Here is a 24794-nt window from a genome sequence, read left to right as displayed (position 1 = left end):
GCAAACATCGAGCCAACCCTCTGGTTCCTCCTGCATGACGCACGGAGAGCGCAGCCAGTCCGCTCGGCTCAGCTCGGCTCAGCTCAGCTCAGCTCAGCTCGGACCCGTCCACAGCAACATGCAGGATGGCGAGTGTGGAGACAGCCGCCGAACACGAACGCATCCTGCGGGAGATCGAGAGCACGGACACCAACTGCATCGGGCCGACCCTCCGGTGAGTCACTCCCCCGGCTGCCAGCCCCGGTGTGCCCCCCGTGAGCGCAGCTCGGCGTCGGGGACAGCGGCTAGCTGTGATTAGCATCAAGTTAGCAACTCCTCCGAGACTCCGGGAGCTTGCTCAAAACTTTAACGTGCGTGTGTCCATTATCGGACAGCTAGCCGGCTAACTTTAGCAAACACAAAAACAAGCTAATTCACATTAAGGACACTTGTGTATAACCCCGCAGCGTTTGTCCTGACTCTTACACGGATTTAACCCGACATTTTCCTTTTAGCTTCGCCCTCAAAGTTTGTCAACTTACCCAGAAGCGTTTGAGCAACTTAAGCTAGCACAAGCTAACTTAGCTAACTAATTGACATTCTGCTCACTGGTGTCACAGCTCACAATGGGAGCCGAGGTTGCTTCTGGTTTCTAAGCGCCCCCTGTTTGTTAAATTGCTCCTGTGTCTGTCGCCCAAGTCGGCCAACTTATCCAGAAGGAGCTTTAGTTGCTAGTTATTGTCAGTTAGCCGGCTGCTAAGTGGTTAGCAGCAGCTACAAGATATATCAAGGAGTGTCAAGTGCAGCAGCTCTGTCACAGCCCTACCTCTGTGTCTGTGTGTGTGTGTGTGTGTGTGTGTATACAATGAATGAGCCCCACAGCTCCTGGGGTTAATTTAGGGTGATAACACACACACACACACACACACACACACACACACACACACAGAGAGCCACTGGTTGGTGTGTGTCATGTGTTTAGACTGTTGCTGTAATCATTTAGTGGAAAGTGCACTTACAGACTGAAAGACTTTTCTGTTCAGTTTTGGGGTTTGTGCCAGGCTACATGGTTTCACATCCCATTAGTGGGGAGGATGCAGCATGACTTCAGCTGGACCTGAAGTGGGTCACAGCCCTGTTTTTGGTGCTCAGCTTTCATGTGAAGATGTTTTATATGTCAGTCAGACTCCCGAAAATCAGGACAGGACGCAGCCTGGTTTGCAGTTTGTTTTGTGTCCTTTAAATGAACCTTCATTGGTGTTTATTTTATCTGAGTTACCACTTAAAAAAACATGTTTTATTGAAGCGTGTTTTCTAAAAATGGCACGCTCTCTCAGAATAATCTGCGTCCTTGGCTAGTTGTCTTTGAACTGATTGTCCAAAACGGAAATAGGTAGTGAATGAACAGGGAAATGCACCAGAGGAACTGGGCTTGTAAAAAGTGTGTGTGTGATGTCTTCTTGTCCCCAGTGTGTCGGATCATAGTAACACCTATTTACGCTTGTTATTTAGGCCAATTACTGTGCCTGATGGGAGGCCAGCAATTCCAGAGAAGTGTGTGTGTGAGTGTGTGTTAACTGATCCAGCTGCAACACGACTTGACAACTTTGTGTGACACCTCTGGCTGCCACATTCTCCTCTGAGTGTGTTTGTGTGGCGCCCAGTGCCATGGTGAGCAACACAGGCAGCATGAGTGTGTGATGTTTCACCTCTTCCAGCTTCCTGTTTCTGTCAGGGTGAGTCTCAGTGTTTCCAGAGAACAGTCGCACACTTCAAGTATAATAGCACAGTCTATGTTTGGAGCTGTCAGCTACATCATCGGCTATATTTAACCATAGTGTTGTTTAAAAGAGGGTTTTAATAGGCAGATATATCAGATGATGAAGGCTGTTAGCTGCAAAACATATATTTGGATGAGAGACAGTGCCTATAAACAGTTTCCTTTCTGGTGCTATTTTTATCTGTTGTCCCATAAACTGTAGATGTTTTGTAATTCCTGTTATTTTAAGCTCATGTTCCACACAGATAAAAATGTTGTTGTTTGTTGCCTTTTCCTTTAATTTATCAGTGTGTCAAGGCAACTTGTTGACTTAACTAGTAGCTGGGAATAATGAGTGACATATCGGCAGGTGGTGCCCTGTCATAAGTCTTACAAGATTGACTGGAAATGAAAAAAAGTCACTTAATTTTTCTGTAATATATGTGCCTTTATGCAGTATGCATTACTGTGTGTGTGTGTGTGTAAGATGTTTTAATTCAGAGCTGAAATGATAAGTCAATTAATGGATTAGTCGATCAGCAGGAAGTTAATTGGTATAATTTGGATAATCCAGCTCCTTAAACGAGAAAATTTTCCAGTTTCTCAGTCTTCTTTGGTGGTAAAAAATCTCTGGGTTTTGGCCTGATAGAGAGATTATTGATAGAGTAAATAATCTGCAGGTTTATTATCTCTGCCAGGCGTAAGTTTGAAAGGGATCATGCATTTAGTCGTGTGTGTATGTATGAGGAAAGAGGGATTAATACTTGTGCGGCAGACCCAAGTTGTAGCTGCACGCGTGTGTCCTACGCCGTTGTGAGCATTTATACTTGTGCGGTGGTGTGTGTGTGTGTCACTCTGCAGTTACACCTCCAGAGCACGGTGGAGGTGTCTGTGAAGTGCTGTAAAGTTTAGTTGATTCAAATCACACATTAATCACACAGTAAACATGGCTTAATAGAGACAATTTCAAACACAAGTACACAAATCAGCTTCACTATAACTTGCAGCATTCACAGACAAACACTTGTCTTTATCTGGACACATTTTCCCCACAAATACAACATGCTAATGTTTTTAGCACAAGCCTATGGCATTTTACATTGTATAAATTAGCCTAGCAGCTAGCAGACTTTTCCTCTGCTCATAAATCACACACAAGACTTAAAATGCTATTTTTATGGAGGCTTTATTGTCTTCACAATTCATTGTTTCTTATCTGTGAAATTAAAGTAAATAAAAGCTTTGTTTCCACTGAGGTTTCAGCTTACATTTGTCATCGAGATGTGTAGTTACGTCTCTGGGGAGGTACACGTCAGGTTACGGCGGTTAGCATGTTGTATTTGTTTGGAAAACATGTTTCGTATAAGACAGTTGTTTTGTCAGTGAACCTTGTGAGTTGTAATGGAGCCAAATTTTGTAACGTTACCTTTGTTAAATGTTGCTGTTGTCCCTGGTTTTATATGAGTAGAGGAAAAGTCCGCTAGCCACTAGGTTAATTTATACAATGTAAAATGCCATAGGCTTGTGCTAAAAACATTAGCGTGTTGTATTTGTGGGGAAAATGTGTCCAGATAAAGACAAGTGTTTGTCTGTAAATGCTGCGAGTTATAGTGAAGCTGATTTGTGTACTTGTGTTTGAAACTGTCTCTATAAAGCCATATTTAATGTGTGTTTAATGTGTGTTTAATGTGTGTTTGTTTAATGTGTGTTTTGAATCAACTAAATTTTACAGCACTGCACCGCCGACTAGTGTTTTGGAGGTGTAACTGTTACATATTTTCAAACGGGAATAAATCCCTGTCTTTGCATTTTATTTTGATCACACTCTGTTTTTATAAAACTTCTTGTGACATCTCACATGTGGCTTTGACTTGTAGTTGAAAACGTGTAGCCCATTTCATAGAAGATACCGAGACATATATCACGTAGAGCCAGTCAGCCTGTAAATACCGAGATATGAATTTTTGTCCATATCGCCCAGCAGAGAAGAAGAGACTTGATGATCCCTAGAATTTGGTAGAAAAGAGTAGATGTATTGGTATCAGTTATCGCCAAATGAGTTGTTAGATATCAGCAAAACGACCATCTTTCCAGCGGTGAAATACTTCTGTAAGCGGCCGGTAGGGGCTGCAAGTCTTCAAGAAAAATACGCAGCAAATGCTAACATTTTGGGCTTGGTCATGGTTTAAAAACTGACATGATTTAGTCTCATTTGAACCGAAGCATCTACAGAATAAATCTGTCTGATATAAGCTTACATTTATTGGTAGAGCTGCAATAATGAAGTCATATTTTCAAGCATAAGGATTCTAATATTCCATCCAACTCATAGTGACTTTCCCGGGACCAAGACTCTTCAAAGGGATAAACAGGTTGGCAGCGAGAGTTGGAGGGGTGTGTCATAGTGTGTTCTCCAGCAGCAGCAGTGTGCAGGTCGAGGCTGGCTGCAGCATTCCTCTCTGACAGCAGAATAACTCTGAGATGTGACAGGAGCAGGACTGATCAGTCAGCTAACTCCCTCAGGTTACAAACATTCACCTAAAGCCATGTGTTTCTCTGTGGATATTTTTATAGTGTATTTTTGTTTACTGCTGCGCACAGCCAGAGAAATTAAACTAATGAGATTTCACTCAGTAATAAGTTTGGATAGTCACCAAAAAATATGCAGTTTGGAGATGAGTTTAAATTCCTGTGGAGTTATCAGCATTTATTTACACCTGTCTATTGTAAACATCAAATATTTAGCAGAGGATTGGAAATATCCAGAATATCAGGAGCAACAATAATCAGTCAGAGGATTTGTGTCTGTCTCTGTGCTCCTCTGTTTTCATCCTCCCCTCTTTGAGTCTAACTCTGCTCCTCAGTTCTCGTTCCAGCAGCAATTATCCTGAGACTCGCATTACGGTTCACATAAACACAGAGGAGCAGTTTGAGGGCAGAGACGCTGGTGATCACAGGGCAGTTGTGGTTATAAAAACAAGAGTGATGAAAGAGTGACATCGCTGAGAGATTAGAAAGATGGACAGCCCATGACGGAGCGGTTTTCAGCAGTATCCCTGCAACAGGAGAAGACCAGTCTGTGTCTAGAACAGTACTTACGCAGCAAAACTGCAAACAAGTGTACGAAACAGATGCAGTTAGGTAAATATGAAGCACAGTTGCACATGATGCACTGTATATTAATCTATTATTTTGACCAAAATTAATTAAAAGAAATCTGTGTGGAGCTGCAAAACATATTTGAGCCTTATAGTGAAGGTAACATGGCCTATTAAGTCTAAATTAGCTGATACTAATGGTCTAAATAAGCATTCATTAATGTGTTTTACCACAAGGTGGTGACTGTGCAGGGCACTTTTTATAATTAATTGGTGCTTTAACTTTGCAGAGCTGGCAGTGAAAGCAAATCTGTCCACGCACTGGTAAACACTTTATTTTATTCCAAGACTTTTACTTTTTTGGGTTGGGTATCCATAGCTAACTAGCTCGGGAGGCTTAAGAGTAGCCACTGTCATCGAGGTTCTGCAAAATTTCGAGGAAAAGGTGCCAGGAAGTAGATTTTAGATAGTATTTTCCGATATACTTTTGTCTAAATGAGTGATAGGATGTTCAATATTTGACATTTCTCCAGTATGAAGCTAGGACTGACCTGCCTGCAGCCCGTGAGCGCGCGCCATATTAAAAAAGAGGGCATTCAGACAGTGTCAAACAACGTCAACGGATTGTTAGTATAATTATCCGACAACATAACGGAAAGGAGAAATGAATGTCTCTTCAATTTCAGTGAGCTCTGTGTCCATGTTTGTGTGTGTGTGGTTTAGAAATGAACCCTTAGGGCCGTTTCATAGTCGATGCAAAGGCACGCAGACGCGAACGCACTGTGACACATTGAGACGCATTGGCCACCATGATGCGTGCTTGGGTCTCAAAATGTGTCGTCCATTTTTTTGATATGTGACGCAGCGATGCGTGTAATACCATGCTTTGCCAGTGGGGGTGATAATGCAAGTGACGTACTTGAAATTAACCACTATTTGTTATTCACAGAAGAAGCAGGCATGAAATATGGCGGGCGTGGAGGAAAAACTTTGCGAACTCGTACGGGCACACCCCCATTTATGTGACACTTCTAGTGCCATCGTCATCTCTGCTGCAATTCAGAGGACGGATAAACCACCTTCTAGGCCTATCCTAGTCTCGCTCACCAACCTTTCTCAAGAAAAGAAAGGTGTGGCTGGGCCGACTCTCACTTTAAGATTGGAGGAAAAAACGCCCGGCTTTTTTTTTTTTTTTTTTTATTTCTTTCAACCAATCACAGTCGTTCTTGGCGGTGCCACAGCAACGGTGCGCTTGCAGAAATATTGCCGGGGTGAAACAGGTTTTGATGTAAGACGCCCACAAAAATATCGTCTACAGGATGCGAACCATGGCAGAAAAATGGCTACATCCCTGCAAGATCAAACACTGCAAAAGTTAGGAGGACGTGTTGAAGGTTGAAAACTGTTATACAACCGGGGGTGGTAGGGCAGGACTTCAGCAGGTCGCTCGTTCCGCCCAATGAGAGGCTGATCTATGCAGCAAACTTCCGCCCACTCAGACTAGGCCTACCCTTACGTTTTGTGTGACTTTTTTGCCGCCGCCGATTCAAAAGTAGCATCAGAATGCACGCCATTTTGATCTGAATATCACCCGGTCTGATACCCATAATGTACCGGTGACTCTGCTACCCCCTATTGCGCGAGCGATGTATTGCATTTCAAGTGTCGCCCGCGTTGCTTGTGTTCAATGTGTTGACTATGAAAGGAAGTGTGTTGCTGGCGTCGCGTGCGTCCTCTATGAAACGGCCCTTAATTTCCCCAATTAAATGTGAAAATATACTGGCTCTATACATGCTAAAATTCTGTTTGATTCTGGTTAAACAAAAATGATCTTACTATCTAACATAAAGGTCTGTTTCTGGAGGGCTCCTTTCCATGATGTTGTCAGACACTTATAATAATCTGCAACACTTTTTAGTGGATGCACATTGACAGTGCTCGGTTGCCCTTGGGGATTACACTGTGGCCTGTTTCCCAGCTGCCAGCTGCAGCGCTCTCACTCAGCACTGGACCAGTTTCAAAAATATTTGTTCCCTTCAGTCACTAACACACAAAAACATGGGATAATAGAGTTGAGGTTGAAAATGACCAAAGTTACCCTTTAAGCTGTACTTCTTATTGTTGGAATGACAAACATGAACTTGAACACATGAAAAAATAATTGGTTGCAGATTCTTTAATGTGTGTTTTTTTAAATGTTTTCTTGTGTTACATGTTGGAAGTAAGAAAGTAAAGCAATTGTTCTTAATTCAGAGAATGAAAAATAGAACAATCGAGCAAAAAACAAGACAAAACAATAAAAATATCAAGGCAAAAAATCTAAAATCAAAATTGTATGAATGCAGAAATGTGTGAGTTTGTGCTGCAAGAATGTTTGTGTGTTTATGGGATGTTGCAGTGACTTGAACTCAGTGTGTGCTGCTTCACAAATAGCTGAATATGTCACAACCGCCCATGTTTCTTATCTGTGTTTTGTGTGAGCTCATTCCAAGGTGTGCTGTTTGTGACGTCGCCTAATCAGTCGCCCACAGTCGTGTTGCTGCAAGCAGCGAGAAGCCCTGTCAATAGCTATACAGCTCTCCCTGTGTGTGTGTATGTCTGTGTGTGTGTGTGTGTGTGTGTGTGTGTGTGTCTGTGTGTGTGTGTGTGTGTGTGAGAGAGAGCTCCACCCTGTGTTTAACAGCATGCAGCTGGAGAGTTTCTTCATCAATGACAGGGGACCTGTGTGTGTGTATGTGTGGTTTTTGTACTATATGGCCATGGAAAATGCTCGTTTCTGATTGGCTTTCGGGTGCTCATTAACAGACGTTCCACTGGACAGTTAAACCACAGTTTAAATCAGTGCATAAGGTTTATTAAACTGGAGGTAACCATAGCAACAGTACTGAGGCTGGCTCCATCGGCTGGTGAGAGTACGCCAACCATGAGTTAAACTGAGGAAAAATAAACGCAGTCTGTGTTTCTTCCCCTTGTGGCCATGACATAAACGTCAGAAAATAGTAGACCGGCTGAGGGATCATTTTTGATGTTGTGGTAGTCGTCTTTTCTCTACGTCAGCAGGGATGGCAACGTCAGACAGTCAGTCCGACACATTCATTCACATCTGATGTGGATGCCCCCCTTGATCTTCCTTCAGCCATTCACTGACTCCTGCTCAGTGAGCTTTAACCCTGTCCCAGTCATTGCTGTGACTGGTTTTGGTCTGGTGTTGTCCGTTTCTAGTGTTCATTCATGCTTGTGACCAGGTTCCTCGCCAATTTTCTGATGCAATGTTCCTCACATCTGTCACATGTGGTGTCAGTCACTATGTTTGCATGCACAAAATTCAAACTTCGCCAGGGTTGTCCCTTGTCACCGATCCTGTTTGTGAGATTCACGGACAGGATCGGAAGGGGTCCGGTTTGGGGACCTCAGGACCTCAGAATTGCACCTCTGCTTTTTGTAGACGATGTGGTTCTGTTGGCTTCAGCACACCGTGACCTTCAGCATGCACTGGGGCGGTTTGCAGCCGAGTCCACACACTCCAAATCTGAGGCCATGGTTCTCTGCCGGAAACCGGGGGATTGTCCCCACTGGGTTGGGAGAGAGTTACTGCCCCAAGCGAGGGAGTTCAAGTATCTTGGGGTCTTGTTCACGAGTTAGGGTAGAATGGAGTGTGAGATGGATAGGTGGTTTGGTGCAGCTTCAGGAGTGATGTGAGCGCTGCACCGGACCGTCGTGGTGAAGAGGGAGCTGAGCCGGAAGGCAAAGCTTTCGATTTACTTGTCCATCTACGTCCCAACCCTCATCTATGGTCATGAGCTCTGGGTAGTGACCGAAAGAATGAGATCGTGGGGTGTCTGGGCTCAGCCTTAGAGATAGGGTAAGGAGCTCGGACATCTGGAGTGAGCTCGGAGTAGAGCCGCTGCTCCTTCGGGTCGAAAGGGGTCAGCTGAGGTGGTTCAGGCATCTGATCAGGATGCCTCCTGGAAGCCTCCCGTTGGAGCTGTTTCAGGCACGTCCTACTGGTAGGAGGCCCCCGGGCAGACCCAGAACCCAATCCAGATCATCTGGCCTGGAAACACCTTGGGGTCCCCCAGGAGAAACTGGAAAGCATCGCTGGGGAGAGGGACGTCTGGGGTGCTTTGCTTGGCCTGCTGCTTTCCCGCTGACTGAATGGCAGCACCCATGTTAGAAGTGTTGTCTGTTACATTATTGTGCTGCATTTTGCAGGAGGTTCCTTCCATGTTAAAAAAAAATCCCAAATAAGTCCAGATGTTTGATTTAAACGCCAATGGGGCATATCCGATTTCTTTCTCTGGTGCCTCCATCTTTGTTTTGATGAACTTCCTGCCAAATGCAGCTGACTGAGACCTCTGTTCAGTCTACAATGAGGCACTGTAAATCTCCTACCAGAGGGCAGCAGCTCGTGGTAGATATAATTGGGGTTCAGCCACATAGGTTAATTATAATGAATGATAATATAAATACCTCTAATAGGATTATGATTTTGGTGTTGGCCATGTTGCAGAGCTCTGGGTGAAATAATCTCACATATCAGACATTTAGCATGGCCCTCGTAGTTCTGCAGGACTGCGTGTGGGTGTGTGTGTGTGTGTGTGTCTGTAGGGAGTAACTTGCCACAACCTTGTTACAGCCCACACACACCCTGCTGAGTCATCAGTCTGTAGCTGGGAAGACACACCAACACACACACACACATTAATTCATGCACACTCAGGGGTTGGTGTGCTCATCTTAAATGGGTTAAGATCCTATTTAGCCAGCTGTCGAGCTCACACACACACACACACACACACACACACACACACACACACACACACACACGCAGGCAGCTGTTTACAATGATGTCATAACTCAGAGCAGCTTTCTTGAGCCTCTTCGTGTCGCTGCTCCCTGCTTTCGAACTTTTAGTTCCCCAGATCTGTCCAGCCGGCCGCCATCTTTTCCTCGTGTTCCTTCTCTCCAGTGATCCTGCCAATTCAGCTTTGAGCAGTGTTAAAGAAAGTGATGCAGAAATGTTAGGGACTGTTTGTTATTTATAAGGGGGGAGGTGGTTGTGCAAAAAAAGGGAGTCGTGTCAAAAGATTTTTTTTAGGCACTAGAGAGGGACTTATGGTTTTCATTTTGGCTGAGGCAAGGGGCGACAAATTTAAATGGTTGTATTTTGTTTTTCTTTTACTGCTGATTTTTATATAAATCAATTTGGGCAGGTTTGGAACGCATGTTTTCTTTTAAAATTACTCTAAAATTACACCATATGTATAGCCAGAAACTGTAATAAAAGAAATTATTGTTGGATTTTCAAATTTCCGACAGTCCTCGGTAGGGCTGGCCCCTAGTAGTTGACCGAACGGTTGTCAGAAAGATTTCATTGGTTGCTTAGTCGCAGAAAAAAAACCCAACAAGCGTAAAACTCTATTAGGAGGAGTCCGGTTAATTTCCAGGGCTGGTGCCTGCGGTTATTCCACAGGCTAGTTAATAACATATTGGGCAGGAAATCCAAAGTGTGGGATCATTTTCAGAAGATGAAGGACGAACCCAAGGTGATATGTAAACTCATCTTCATTGGTCGACTACAAACATGACGTATCATCTGAAACATGGAAGTAGCTTTATTTTACAATATTAATATTACCATATGAATATCGTAAACATGCGGGCAATGCGTCGACTAATGCCCCTAAATGATGACTGTTGGTGGACTAGGAAAATTCTTTGTCAGGGATAGATCTAGTTCTTGGACACATCATGTGTGACGAACACTTCTGTCAGAAAAAATAAAAATCTTAAAAAAAAAAAAACAGGCATGCGCAACAAGAGTGAAACACCAAGGCTTTTTTCAACTCCAGGTTTTCGTCTTTAATTTTTTACTTTTAACTCTGAAACATCAAAGAGTAAGTTAAGCACTGGCGCTATTAGGTCTGCTTTGAATGAACCCTGGTCCGCTTCCACGGATAGTTTGGTTCGCTTGAAGTGGTATGAACACCATTGGAACTCTGGTGCGCACCAAACGAGCCAACCCTGGTCCGCTTGAAAACTTGGGGTCTCGGTTCACTTGGTGCGGTTCGCTTACAATGGGAAATGCAAACGGACTATCCAGTGAACACAAGAGAGCAAGTGAACCAAAGAGAGGAAGTGAACCAAAGAGAGGAAGTGACGTAGAGCGCAGTGCATTTTGGTGTTTGGTGTTTTTGTGGTGACCAAGCCAGCTGAAGGGGATGGATACCCGTTTTGGGTCCTGGCCAATCGATGAGCTGGGTTTTCTTCTTCCTCATGCTTTTTTTCTTCCTGGTCAGTGGTCGTTTTGGGCAATACCGCCCCCAAACAAACAGCTGTTGCAACTCTGTGACGTTATCCAGGCAGTTTAGTGCAGTGTGAAAGTGAACCGAACCAAATGAAGGTGTCAAATTATTGGGCATTCCTTGCCCAGTCGAACCGAGTCCCCCGAACTATCCTGGTGTGATTGCGACCTAATTTATAGGGGAGGGAAGGTCATGCATTTTCGGCCAGTCACTCTGGGAGGCTCACGGAAGAATAATTGTAGCTTTGGGGATGATCAAACAAAAAGTCACACCCCCAGCCACCTCTCTCCTCTGATAAATAAAGAGCAGTCCCTTACTTGGTACGACCTTGTAATATTGCCTTTGTGACTTTTTGTGAAAAGCAAACAGAGAAAAATTAAACTAAATAAGCAATTTTTTGTGTCAGATTTTTTTTGTTTATCCACAGAAATAGAAACGTCCTACCTTTGTGCAACATTAGACACGTACTGTAGTGACATGTACAGATGAGCAGAGAAGTCGAGCACGCTCCTCCTCACCTCTCTGTGGCGGACGGTACCAGGCACTGCGGGAGTGAAACCAGCCACTGCTAACACACACATGCACAGCTCAACTCGTACACACTGTCAGGAAAGAGCTATTGTTTGGAGACTTCACAGGAGAATGCGTCTCTGCTGCTGCTTATGATGTCGTAGTAGGATTGTAACTTTGATCCAAGTATCGATAAAACTAATCTGGATTATAGTTTGAGCCATAACTAACAGCTGGCACGTTATTGCTGTTTCCTGACTGATAAGCTCCCTCTTATCATTTAGACATGAAGTATAATTATAAGTGGACATCCTCATTCATTCACTTACTTATGATGTCATTTCTGTGTTTATTTTATAAGCTATTGACTTTACGATGTTTGTCGAGGGCAGAGGTTGTACAGACGATGACCCTTTGTGAACATACAAGCAACCACACAAGTATTCTTGTAGTTCAGTGTGTGTGTGTGTGTCTAAAGAAAGCCCTCTGTGGCGTCAGACCTGCTCTCTATTGTACAAGTCGGGCATTTCCTGGTCAACAGGAGGAAGGGTGGGGGATTCAAGACATACACAGGTGTGTGTGTGTTTGTGTGTGCTGTTATTAGAAGGGAAAGAACACAGGAAGGACTGTGATCACTATTATATAGAGCACTCAAACACAAGAATACCCACTGTTTTTTTTTCTACATCTGTGCACACATGAGATCAGTTAAATAACTTGTTTGAAAGGAGACATATTTTATTACAGTGTTTAAATTCAGCTTAGTGGTAACGTCATGGTGTTTTCACCAACAGACAGACATGCCATGGAACAGTTTTTATGCCTTGGTGCTGGCGACAGCTGTGGCCGGAGGCATTATGTTTTTCAGGTTGTCCATGTGTCTGTCCGTGCTTCTCATCCTTGTGAATGTGATAACTCAAGAAGGCCTTGAGGCTTTCTTCAAATTTGGCACAAATGTCCACTTGGACTCAGCGATGAACGGATAAGGTTTTGGTGGTCATAGATCAAAGGTCAATATCACCATGACCTCGTTTGTCCCATTCTTGTGAAAGCGATATCTAAACAACACCTAGAGAGAATTCTTCAGATTTGACACAAACGTCCACTTGGACTCAGCGATGAATGGCTAAGGTTTTGGTGGTGATAGATCAAAGGTCAATATCACCATGACCTCATCTGTCTCATTCTTGTGAACGGGATATCTCAAGAAGGCCTTGAGGCTTTCTTCAAATTTGGCACAAACGTCCACTTGGACTCAGCGATGAACGTATAAGGTTTTGGTGGTCTGAGATCAAAGGCTAATATCGCCATGACCTCATCTGTCTCATTCTTGTGAACGTGGTATCGAAACAACGCCTAGAGAGAATTTCGTCAGATTTGACACAGACCTCCACTTGGACTCAGCGATGAACAGATTAGGTTTTGGTGGTGATAGATCAAAGGTCAATATCACCATGACCTCATCTGTCTCATTATTGTGAACGCGATATCTAAACAACGCCTAGAGAGAATTTCTTCAGATTTGACACAAACGTCCACTTGGACTCAAGGATGAATGATTAGAAATTGATAGTCAAAGGTCACCGTGACCTTGCAAAATACTTTATGGCCAGAACTTAAGAATTTATACACTGATTATGACAAAACTTTGCACAAATGTGTAATAGGATAAAATGATGACATTTTACATCCTAAAGGTCAAAGGTCAGCTTCACTGTGACATCACAATAATCCGCATAAAACTCTTTTCTGGCCATTGTTCAACATCACATTTCGGGAACAAAAGCAGAGAAATATAGTGAATATTTTGGGGTATTTTTGCACCAAACAAGACAGTTAGCTATAAGATGTCACCCTTTGGCTGTGGGGAATTATGAGTAACTCGTCATTTTCTGTCAGTTAATACACCAGACTGAAAGTTGGTCGAGAAAATAATTGTCAGATTAATTGATAATGGAATAATACTGTTTAGCTGCAGCTCCAGTACATATTAGATCATGTTGCCCATCTCAATATGTCAACATGTGACCACTGCACAATAAAACCAGCACGCTTTACTCTTAACTGGCACACTTGTAGTCTGAAAAAGAGCTGAAAGCACAGATTGATTTTCACTGCGTGCAATCAGCGCTTGTTTGCTCCTGTCTCACTCACTTTAACTCAGTGTGTTTATAACTCTGCTTTTAGTCGGGTGACAGCAGCACTTTGTTGGACCGCCTCGAGGCAGGAAAAGTCCTGATGAAGCCTCTCGCTGTGACTGTTGTGTTGGTGTCCTAAAGCCTGCTGGAGGCTGAAACACACACACACAAAAACATCTCCAGAACAGGACAGTTGTTGGTTCAAATTTCGGAGAAGGATATGCTAATATCCGTAATGCTCCCTCCAGATGCTCCTTACCCTATCTCTAAGGCTGAGCCCAGACACCCCAAGGAGGAAACTCATTTTGGCTGCTTGTATCCGCAGTCTCATTCTTTTGGTCACTACCCAGAGCTCATGACAATAGGTGAGGGTTGGGACGTAGATGGACCAGGAAATTGAAAGCTTTGCCTTTGGGCTCAGCTCCCTCTTCACCACGACAGTCTGGCGCATCCACATCACTGCACCAAACCTTTCAATCCATCTCACGCTCCATTCTACCCTCACTCGTGAGCAAGGCCCCAAGATACTTAAACTCCTTCCCTTGAGGAAGTAAGTCTCTCCCAATCCAGATCGGACAATCCACCGTTTTCCAGCAGAGAACCATGTTCTATTATTGTATGCAGTATAGAATTGAGACACAGTATTTCCCTTGTTGTTGACATGCTCTTATGCAAAGCATTAAAGTGGAAACTAGCCTACTGCCCAAAATAAAAGCGGTTGGTAGTTCCCAGCAGCTCCCAGCAGTGACTGTGTGGAGGAATAGAGCAGAGTGATGCTGAAGAGCAATACAATAATGCCCCCTAATGGATGCATCATGTGGGTGCAGCCATTCTACAGCTGGATCCTCCCACCACACCTCTGTCTCCTGTTCTTCCCTCCTCCTCCTTTTCTCTTTTACTTGCAGAGCATTTAAGTTTTAGAAGTAATTACTGGCTTTTGTGTCTTTTGAGATGTTTCGAATATCCAACAAGGTTGCTTGTAACACGTAGAAATGTGGATAAATTTGGACTTTTAATGTTTCACTTGATGGCACGTTAAAGTCTTCAGGCCATGTAGAAGTGAAGCAGTTCTTTCTAAACATTTAGCAAAGCATCACTGTTGTGTTTTAAAAAGTTTTCTTGTGCAGAAAAGCAAATATTTGGTGGTTTCGCTGTATTATCAAAAAATCCAGGAGGAAAAAAGCAGCTAGCAAGGGTTAAAATAAAAATTCAAGTCGAAAGTCATCTTAGACTTTGACCTTTCTCACCTGCTGTCTTCTCTTTGTTTTGTCCAGGTCGGTGTACGATGGTCGGGAACATGGCCTCTTCATGGAGAAGCTGGACGCACGCATCAGAAACCACGACCGAGAGATCGAGAAGATGTGTAACCATCACTTCCAGGGGTTCGTCGACTCCATCACAGAGCTGCTCAAAGTGCGAGGGGAGGCGCAGAAACTGAAAGTAAGGAGGGACGGGGATGGTGGAAATAAACACATGGACATAAATGCAGAGACTTGTTATAATATCAAGAGAATCGTGGAGGTTTTAATTTAATATTTAAGGACAAACTGAAGGTAAAAACAGATGACTTTGATTCTTTATAGTTTTCTCTCGTGTTCTCGTTGTTTTTGTCTCCCAGAGTCAGGTGACTGAGACCAACAGGCGTCTTCAGGATGATGGCAAAGAGGTAAGCTTCACAGATCTCTGTACTGTCCAATCAGGACTTGTTTTTGGAGAATTCTTAACTAATGCTGCTCTCTCTGCCTTCTCTTTTCAGATCATAACCTCTATGGAGGAGCTGCAACAGTGCCGAGTGCAGCAGAGGAACATCGCTACCACCATAGACAAACTGACACACTGTCTGCCAGGTAACACAAACTAAATATGAGCATGAGATGCACAGTGTGGCTTTTACTTACCACAACTGCAGAGGCTATCAGCTTCATCTGAAACAGACTACGTTATAAATGGGCTGTTATTTATTATTTCCTCTGTATTTTTATCCGCTCCCGTTTGCCTTGATAAAGTTAATGCATTACGCCATCATTTCAACTTCAACACTTCCTGTATCTGTTTCAAATTAAAAGCCCCTCATAACTTCGGTTGAGAGAATCCCTTCATTTTCTAAACAGATTTTTATTGTGAAACATTTGCAGGAACTTGCTGTGGAGGATTCAGTGACTTGCGTGTTTGCGTACAGCGCTTTAGATATATTTCCTGTCATCTGGTGGCACTTTTTACGTTACTACCATAACATTTCGGCTGAGACATGAACAGACACAGTGACTGGAATAACAGTAAAAGTAATAAAAATAGGACAAGAATAACCTGATGGCATCACACACATCGTGAAAGACGAACGGGGATGACAAAGTGACCGTCGGAACAGACAAAAATGTTGTGTAGTGTGAACCAGGCATTACAGACTGTACAGCAACTTAGCACAGACTGCCAGACACCACTCTGGGTCAATAGGATCCTGCCGGTTGTTGCAAGTTTGCGTCACTGCTGGTATCAGTAGTTTTGATGCGAAACATTTTCAGATGAGTATTCTACATTTTTGTGTTGTCACATCCCCAGTTCGTAAAGGCCTTTACTCCTGCTATACTAGAGATGCACCGATCCTTTTCAGTTTTGATACTGATCCCGATGCTGTGGCTTTGAGTATCAGCCGATACCCGATACTGATCCGATACCATGGTTGACCTAAACAGTTATATAACTTTACATGTAGAACAGAAAAGACTAGAGGCATCAGGCATTGGTGACTACATACTTCTTTCCTAAGATAAAATGAAACAAGATGAAACAGATTAATGAAATGATGAACTATTTATTGAACAAAAATAAACAGTTGACCTATGGCTGAGCCACGCCCCCCTCCACCCACTCAGACAAACTATCAACATTCAGTTGCGCTATGGCAGGTGTCACAGTACATGGCATTTCGCAGGAGGCAATTGATGATTTTTGGGGACATAACGATCAGATGTCATTGAGAAGTAACCAAAAGGGACTAAACTACGCATTGGAGGGATATATTCATCATTTTATTGTTGAGAAGGTCGATGAAAAGCTTAAATTACAAGCCAAAATTTACAGGTCACAGTGTACGCTTGTGAACCGCATCTCGTTGCCGTCGCCATCAAAGACAACAAGTTAAAGTGCCACTGAAGTTAAGGTTTTTGGCTCAGAATATGAGAAAAGGATAACGGCCTTTTTACCATCTTTACCAAGAGTGTCTCTCCGTTAGTTTGGTGCTACAGTATTTACACTGAATCATTCAGCATAACGTTTGCCAACCTTTGTTATCTCTGCCATTACAGATAAGTTAATGAAGCTAAGCTCCAGAAGTTAACGTTAGCTTAACTAGAGCCCTTTGGACAACAGCTAACAATGATGTACCATCACCAAAGTACAAAACTAGAACAAAATAGGCTAATGAACTCCCAGCAAACAAGGTGACATGATGAACAACGCAGCTAGGAGCTAACGTTAGGCTAACTTTAGCTAACGTTAGCTAGAGATGTTAAAGATAACTTTATATTTCTTTCCAGCAAAGTGACAATATGTTGCCTCAAACACAATGTTGACTTACCTTAGAACAGATGTAGACATCATTGTTAATCTTATTCACGTTGAGTTGATGTTGTGGTCTAACGTTACCACACAACTTTATCTAAAGGAGACACTTTTCTCGGTTGAGATGTGGTTTAGGAAAGTGTAAAAAATCGGAGTTGCATGTACCCCAAGCACACCGTTTGACCATTTTTAAACTTCAAATCTCAGAAAAAGCTCATAAAACCGAACAAAACTGACTTTCTGTAATGCATTTCAATGGACGTCCAGGCAGAGAATGTCCGAGTGTATGGGAATGGCTATACACACTGTGATTGGCTCATCACGTTTGAGGGCGGGACTTAGCCATAGGTCAATTGTGTAACAGCAGTGTGAAATACCTCCACACAGCAGATTCTCTCCTTCGCTTCATGACGTATGATGTAGCTCACGTTGCAACAGATTTAAAGGGAAAGGATCGCCTCAGGTATAGGTTGCATTTTCCGATACCCGATCCATCTATTTTGATGATATTGGGGCCGATATTCGATCCAGATATCGGATCGGTGCATTCCTAACTCCTACTGGGTCGCCCCTGTTGTTAAATGAAATTAACTGTTGTTTGCTTCCTCTCTCGTTGCTTATTCCAGTCCTGGAGATGTACAGCAGACTTCAGGAGCAGATGAGGGCCAAAAGGTATGTCACTGATTCAGTTTTTTGGGTTACATCTTAATTTTCAATGCACATCTTTTAGTTTGAGTGTCAAAATTGTAGGTATCGTAAAACTGCAATTAAAAGCCTAGTCCCAGTTAATTGCCAGTCCCTTTTACTAGCCCAGTGTATTACGTTTCCTTTTAGTCCGCAAGTCTTAGTGACAGCAAGCAACAGGCTTAATAGGATATGTACTATTAATAGAGAGCCACGAAAAGTTTAAGAGTATTGTCCTGAGATGTCACAGACATCTGATTAATATATACTGATGCTTAAACATGCTTTCCATTAAGCATCTCTTTTTGAAATGCATTTGAATAGTAATAGTAAATGGTGCACTTTGACCACTAGATGGAGCCAGAGCGCTTGAAATAGGGACCACAGTCACTTCACTCTGTCTTTTTCCCTCCCTGCCCTCCGCCTGACCTGCAGACAGGAGTCTGGTTCGTCATAAATTTGTCGTTTGTTTGTGTGTTTTTCTACTTCTCTGTGTCCTGCGGCTGCTGGGCTCGCAGAGAGCAGCGAGAGGTCAGCCAACAGCGACTGCTCCTCGAGAAAGAGATGCAGTGGAGTGAAGTGTTTGGGGGATATTGTAATGCCAAAGATCCCTGAGGTGTATCTGAGTGTATTTCTATCTGTGTATGTGTGTGTTTGTGTTTCTACTTGTCTTCAGTCATGCATCTGATAGCCAGGACATTGTTTGATTGCTGTGTGTCTGTTCGGTGTTTCTTCTCGTAACCAGGAACTCAGGTTTAAGGTCGGGGAGGCTGGCATTAAACTCCAAACTAAGCAAATCTGGCACTGGTCAAGTTTGATATTCACCTGAAGTTTAAATCAGGTTCGTAAGAAATCAGTATGACTGAAAACATGTGTGTGTGTTAGGTACTACCCGGCACTGCGGACGTTGGAGCAGCTGGAGCACACGTGTCTTCCCAGGGCGGGTCAGTACCGGTTCTGCGCCATCATGGCAGAAAACATCCCCAAACTGAGGACACAGATTCGCGATACGGCCATGACGCAGCTGAGAGACTTCCTGGAGAGCATCCGGAAACACTCTGACAAGATCGGGGAGACCGCCATCAAGCAGGTACGCCAATATGCATGACAACATGTATAGGTAAAAGAGTACTTTACCGATTTAGCATTTCAGACTTGTGATAAGCAGTTCGAAAAAGGATCAGAATCTGAGCAGAAGAACCTAAGTTATTGTGTTTTCTTAATTTTTTTATTCTATGCATTTTTTTTAAAATACTTTACGGTCCCATGGGGAAATTCGGCAGCTGTGCTCTGCTCTCTGCTACGTTCACATTTCTGACTATAGACTATTTTTCTTTGTGTCATGCTGCCTCAGAATAGCAATGTTCCAGGGATGCACCTGACCACACCTCAATTTAGGACCCCAGGCTCACAGATGGGTGCAAGCACACTTGCTGCTTACAAAACGTGGGTGCTAGTCGTGAAAATCACAACTGCGATGGTCTGAAACTAACAGTGACAGTTGTGCTGCGCCGGATGTAATGGGTTGTACACATGCTGTGTTTTTTTTGCGCCCTTAAAATTCATTGTTTTCAACGCAGACACGCGGCAGGGGCGCTCAAATGCCAGATTGATGACAGAGCGGTGTGCACTCGTTCGCCCATTTTTCAGGGTGTGATTGCTGTGCTCTGAGATAAAGCAAGTTCAACCTTTGGAACGCTGCAGCGCGCACTGCATGTCATGTGATGAGGAGCAACCAATCACAGCTGCCAGATATCTTTCCCTTCTTCCGTAAATGTCAGTCGTCGATAAATATGGAAAAGTTGATCATTAAATCAGCATCAGTAGATCATTAGATAGTTGCTACCAGTGTGTACCAACATCAATGCACTTGTGTGTGTGTGTGTTTGCTGATAAGGACTTTAAAGTGTTACGAGCTTCTCTATCTGTCCTCATACCACAATTGTTTTTTGTTCTCCATCATGTCTTTCTCTGTTAATCAGAAGCAGCTTCTGTGTGTGTGTGTGTGTGTGTGTGTGTATGTCGCTCTGTGGTTCCACTGCCAGTAAACAAGCATGTAGGCGCTGCAGGAGATGCCGTGGCTTGTCAGTGAACATGCACACACACACACACACACACACACACACACACAGACAGACCCTGCTTTTCAGCACTTACCTAATTGTTTTTCTGTTTTCCAAGGCCAAGGAAGTTATATACGAGTGTGTCTGTTTGTGTGTCTTGTGTTCTCTTGCGGTATCCTCAGCTCAAAGTGAGGCCTCCATGTTTATTTGTGTGCCTCCATTATTTGGGGAATGTTGTTCCATGGGACTTCAGGATGAAGGGGTGGGATGGGAATGAGGAAGGAGCGGTTGACGACAGACAGATGAGCGGATGGAGACTCGGAGAAAAGTAGCTGCACGGCCTGTCGTGTCGTACGTTCTAATCCCGACTTCCTCTATTAATAATTGTAGAATTTGACGTTAAGCGTGTAGCTGAAACGTCCCTGGTTCAGAATTTGCCAAGGAACTCTGTTGCACTTTGTTTTTTGTTTTTCCCCTGTGTCTTTCCTGCAGGGTTTAAGTCGGGGCAGCTGTGGCTCAGGAGGTAGAGCAGGATGTCCACTAATCACGGACTCCCAGCTCCTCCTGTCCACACGTCCAAGTGTCCTCGAGCAAGAACATTGGACTTCAAATTACTCCTCATGGTTAAACCATCACCTTGCATGGTAGCTCGCTGCCATCATTGTCTGAACTGGTGCATGAGGGGCAAATTGTAAAGCACTTTGGTTGAGAAGTGCCGCTATTGCAGCCATTTGCCATTCTAAATTATTTCATTTGCACCACAGCAGGCCCCTTGTTAGGACTCTGTAGGCTGCAACTACTATGCAACATAGTAGCATTGAGTCAGTGACTGTTGATAAACCGAGTCGGCCCACTTTAGATGCATTTCCTGTAAACGTGTCACATGGGTTTTGCCAGCCCCAACCCTTCTAGACATTTTGAAATAGCATTCCAGACATGTCTCTGTTTTTGCAACATACTCTCGCGAGATCTGGCGACAACTGATGTGATCTTGTGCTCAGTTGATATGAGACATTAAGCTAGTGGATAAAATGAGCGGCAAAATAAGGAACACACATTAAATCTGTACTGGTTACAGTGTTGTGTTGTGTTGAATCTGATTTAATCTATGGTCAAGATGTTGACTACATTTCCAGACAAAGTGAGGGGATGCAGCGGAGAGAAGACCACGCCCGCTTGGGAGACCAAAAGTGTATACTATGTCGTTCATCTGGCGCAGCTTTCAGTGGGGTGTCTTGTATTATAGCGTGTCTTTGAGTTCACGGTTTATGTTAAGCTAACGTTAGCTCGCTTTAAACATTGCCCTAGGCAGGCTGCAAGATGTATCTGAACGATTAGTAGCCTCAACTACTTTCCGAAGTTTTACTAACTACAATTAAGCATGATGATTGATAGCAGAATGTCAAACTGTCCTTGACTTATTCTTAAATAAGCCTTGAACCGACCATCATCCACATGGACCTCCATCCTGTGTCCAACCCACTGTTAGGGAGCAGCCTCAGTCGGAGCCAAAGCAAGTGCCCTCGGCTCCACCTGTCTATTTTGAATGCAGATTTTAAGGTACAGATCTGTGAGTTTACTTCACACTAAATGACTTGAAGCTATGGATTCTGTGGTTGCCTGGCAACAATAAAGTAAAAAAAACGCAGGAAGCTGCAAAAAGTGCCCTGTCTGATCGGGGCAGTGCGATGTGCCTTTTTGCAACTTGAAGGACGTGCTCTGTCCGATCATGAGTTCAGTCTTGATCAAGTATAGCTCCTGGACATTAACTGAAGAGCTTGCCCCTGTGTATGACTGGATGAACCTGTTGTCATTTCTAGAGACAACTAACAAAATAAAGTAAAAAAGTGACATGAAATAATCAAGTTATACAAATGAACATGATTAATAATTTGGATTAGTACACCTGGGTGGCCATGTGGTGAGATGAGGCCGCTCTTTAAGTAGAAATGCAGTTGCCTACCTGTTCTCTGTGGCATGTCATGAAAGACAGAAGATTGTAGAGTCCAATGACTGCAGATTTGATGTACTTATTTTGTCCTCTAGGTGTCACTAGAGGATTATTTCTCGCTTCTAATCCAAACCATTGCTGCTTCTGGTTGACCAGTGATAAAGGTCCTCTTGCAAGCACCACATGCAGAAGCTTCACTACAGAGTATGAGGGGTCACTAGATGGTTTGAGGAGTGTGAAATTGATTTGAGTCATTCACTGTCACCAGATCTCACCTGTGAGATGTTAGGCAGCGTTCTCCATCGACATCATCAAACCAAATGATCGGATATCTTTTAGAAGTAGTTCCTTAAACTTTGAGACTCAATGACAAGGTGCATTGAGGATGTGGTGAGCCAACACCTTACGAAGACCCTTTTTTCTGTTAATTTGCCCCCCATCTCTTGGTTAAAACCTTTGTTTGAACCCCAAGCAAGAAGGTCATAATGATCAAACTGAAACTCTGATGGCAGAATCTGTTATGTGTGTCATAGTCATCGTAAAGTCCAGTGAAGGCGGAGGAAGTGGTCTTCAGCTGAGCCTGTTACGCAGCACAAGCACTCCCCACGTATCACGCCACATCCACACACTGTGAACCCTTCAGTGACCCTTGGGTGGGGGGTCCTGGGACCGCAGTTTGAGAATCACAGGCGTAGAAAATCCACTTGCAGTCGCTGAAGAAGCTAACCGCTAACTCCTCTAACCACTAATTACAAGGGAGATTATGGAAACCCCAGCGGTCCAGCAGTCCTGATACTGATACTGGGATTATGTTGTAGTATCAAATGTTTGGCTCAGAGCACTCACGCTCAATCAGAAGCCTCGCAAGTGTGTTTGTGTGTGTGTGTATGTGTGTGTATGTGAACCATGTGGATGGACAAATGAGGAGTTCATCTTCTTTCCTTCCTTTCTTTTGTCCCTCTTTACCCCTGTTTGCTTCTTTTTTTCAGTTTCTCCATCTCTTTCTCTCTCAGACAGTGTGTCTCTCTGGTGTGCTCTGTTCCAAATTAGCTCTAACTCTCTGTACCCGGCCGTCGTTACAGCTCCCTCGACCGAGGATGTGAAAATAAATAGATCTGGGGAAGGAGGAGGAGGAGGGGATGGAGGGAGGAGACAGAGGAGAGCACAGGGCTTACAATGGAGCTATTGTCTGCTGCCACATGCCCATAGAAGAGGAAGAGGAGCGAGGGAGGAAGATGGGTGGAGAAGAAGAGGGCGAAGAGGAGGAGAATGGAGGGTTGAGAGAGGGGAAAGTAGGGAAAGAGGAAGAGATTGGGGAAGAAGGGTACAACAGGAAAAGGAGGTGTAAAGGGAAGAGGAAGATGGAGGAAATGAGGGATAGAGAGAGATAAGATATGGATGGAGAGGAGAAAGGAGTGGACAAAAGAGGAGAGGATGAGGAGATAAAGAGAAAAGGAGGATAATAGATGAAGAGGAGGACGTTGTTGGAAGTAAAGGGAAAGGGGGAAGATGGGCGAGAACGAGGGAAAGAAGGTGACTGGACAAACATTCGATATTCGACATTCTTTCAGGTACTCAGATTTGAGGATTTGCTTCTTTTCTTGTGCCCTGCTTGTATCATACCGGTATTACCAGGGGAACTCATGTGATTTAAGGCACTTTCATATTTGGTAAAATTGATTCGTACCATGCCAGAGAAAGATCCGCCTTCCTCCATTCCACCACTGGTCAGCTTTCACATTAGTAGAGTTGTTTAATACCAGAGCACACTTGCGTCATCATCCTCCTGACATTTGTGTATGTTGTCTCTGTAGAAATCATGTCAGTCGCAAGATCCAAAGCCGATGCAACTGAGTCGACCTTCGCATTATGGCTACTACTGTTTATGATGTCAAGAACGACTCTCTCGCCCGCCCTCCTGCAATCACCCATGAGAGAATAAAGGCCTTTGCACACTGAGTCCGTTTTTTCATCCGAAATTGTGGCAACTTTCGACCGTCATGAAGATTTTAAGAACGGTTTAGAGGTTCGATTTTCTGCGTTTTCTGCATCAGTCAGAAACATTTAGATACATTTGACCAAGAATCATTGAAGAACATGTGGCGTCGGGACACAGAGGAACAGGGCGCACAGAATCACAGTTTGACGGATTAAAAAAAACCGGATGCAGTGTGCAAAGGCCTGAAAATTGCCGCATACTGTTCTCAAAGACTGATTTTGGAGAAGACCAGGGACGCTGAGAAATGCCTTTGCAACTCACATAGCAGTTGGAAGAGCTGGTTTTCACACGTGATATGAACTATGGCTCAGTACACGTGGACCGTACACATGACCACCTATTCAGTTGGATTCGAGAATGGATTGACCTACTGTGCCCACAGTGTCATCTATCAAATGAACTGGACTTTGGGGTGACGTGTACTTAGATCCGGCCCAAGTCCCTAAGTTGAAAGCCTTAAAAAATAACCCTTCCGTCTGTGTTTTGCACGGCACATGAGCGAAGTCTGTATTTTACTCAACAAAGTCTGTATTCTAGTCTCCCCGAGTCACATTGGGCCCAACCTGACCCGCCGGTTTGTGCTGGGCTGTAAGCTGATAATATTCCCCCAGGCTTGATTTAGGCCTGGTTATTACTGGTTGTGTGGGCTGTGTTGGCTGGTAGTGTTTGCTTGGAGTGGTGATGCACTTGGACACCAAGATACATCGAGGAACCATGGAACCTGTTGGGCATGAAACACAGAACCAA

General features: G+C 43.8%; 1 protein-coding gene across 2 annotated transcripts in view; it reads left to right on the top strand.

Annotated features, from left to right (window-relative positions):
- exoc6b (exocyst complex component 6B) overlaps nt 1-24794 on the top strand; it is a 154493-nt gene continuing 129699 nt past the window's right edge. The window contains exons 1-6 of one of the 2 annotated variants that reach the window (XM_049569380.1): nt 1-214; nt 15064-15229; nt 15408-15455; nt 15546-15636; nt 17977-18022; nt 18920-19124. In XM_049569380.1, the coding sequence (XP_049425337.1) occupies nt 126-214; nt 15064-15229; nt 15408-15455; nt 15546-15636; nt 17977-18022; nt 18920-19124 (645 nt within the window). In that variant the 5' untranslated portion in view covers nt 1-125. The remainder of the gene's footprint in view (nt 215-15063; nt 15230-15407; nt 15456-15545; nt 15637-17976; nt 18023-18919; nt 19125-24794) is intronic. The other variant, XM_049569381.1, reaches the window with a different exon arrangement.

This window comes from Epinephelus fuscoguttatus, linkage group LG23, assembly GCF_011397635.1.
Source record: "Epinephelus fuscoguttatus linkage group LG23, E.fuscoguttatus.final_Chr_v1".
Classification (NCBI taxonomy): Eukaryota; Metazoa; Chordata; class Actinopteri; order Perciformes; family Serranidae; genus Epinephelus; species Epinephelus fuscoguttatus.
This window is presented reverse-complemented; position numbering and strand designations above follow the sequence as displayed.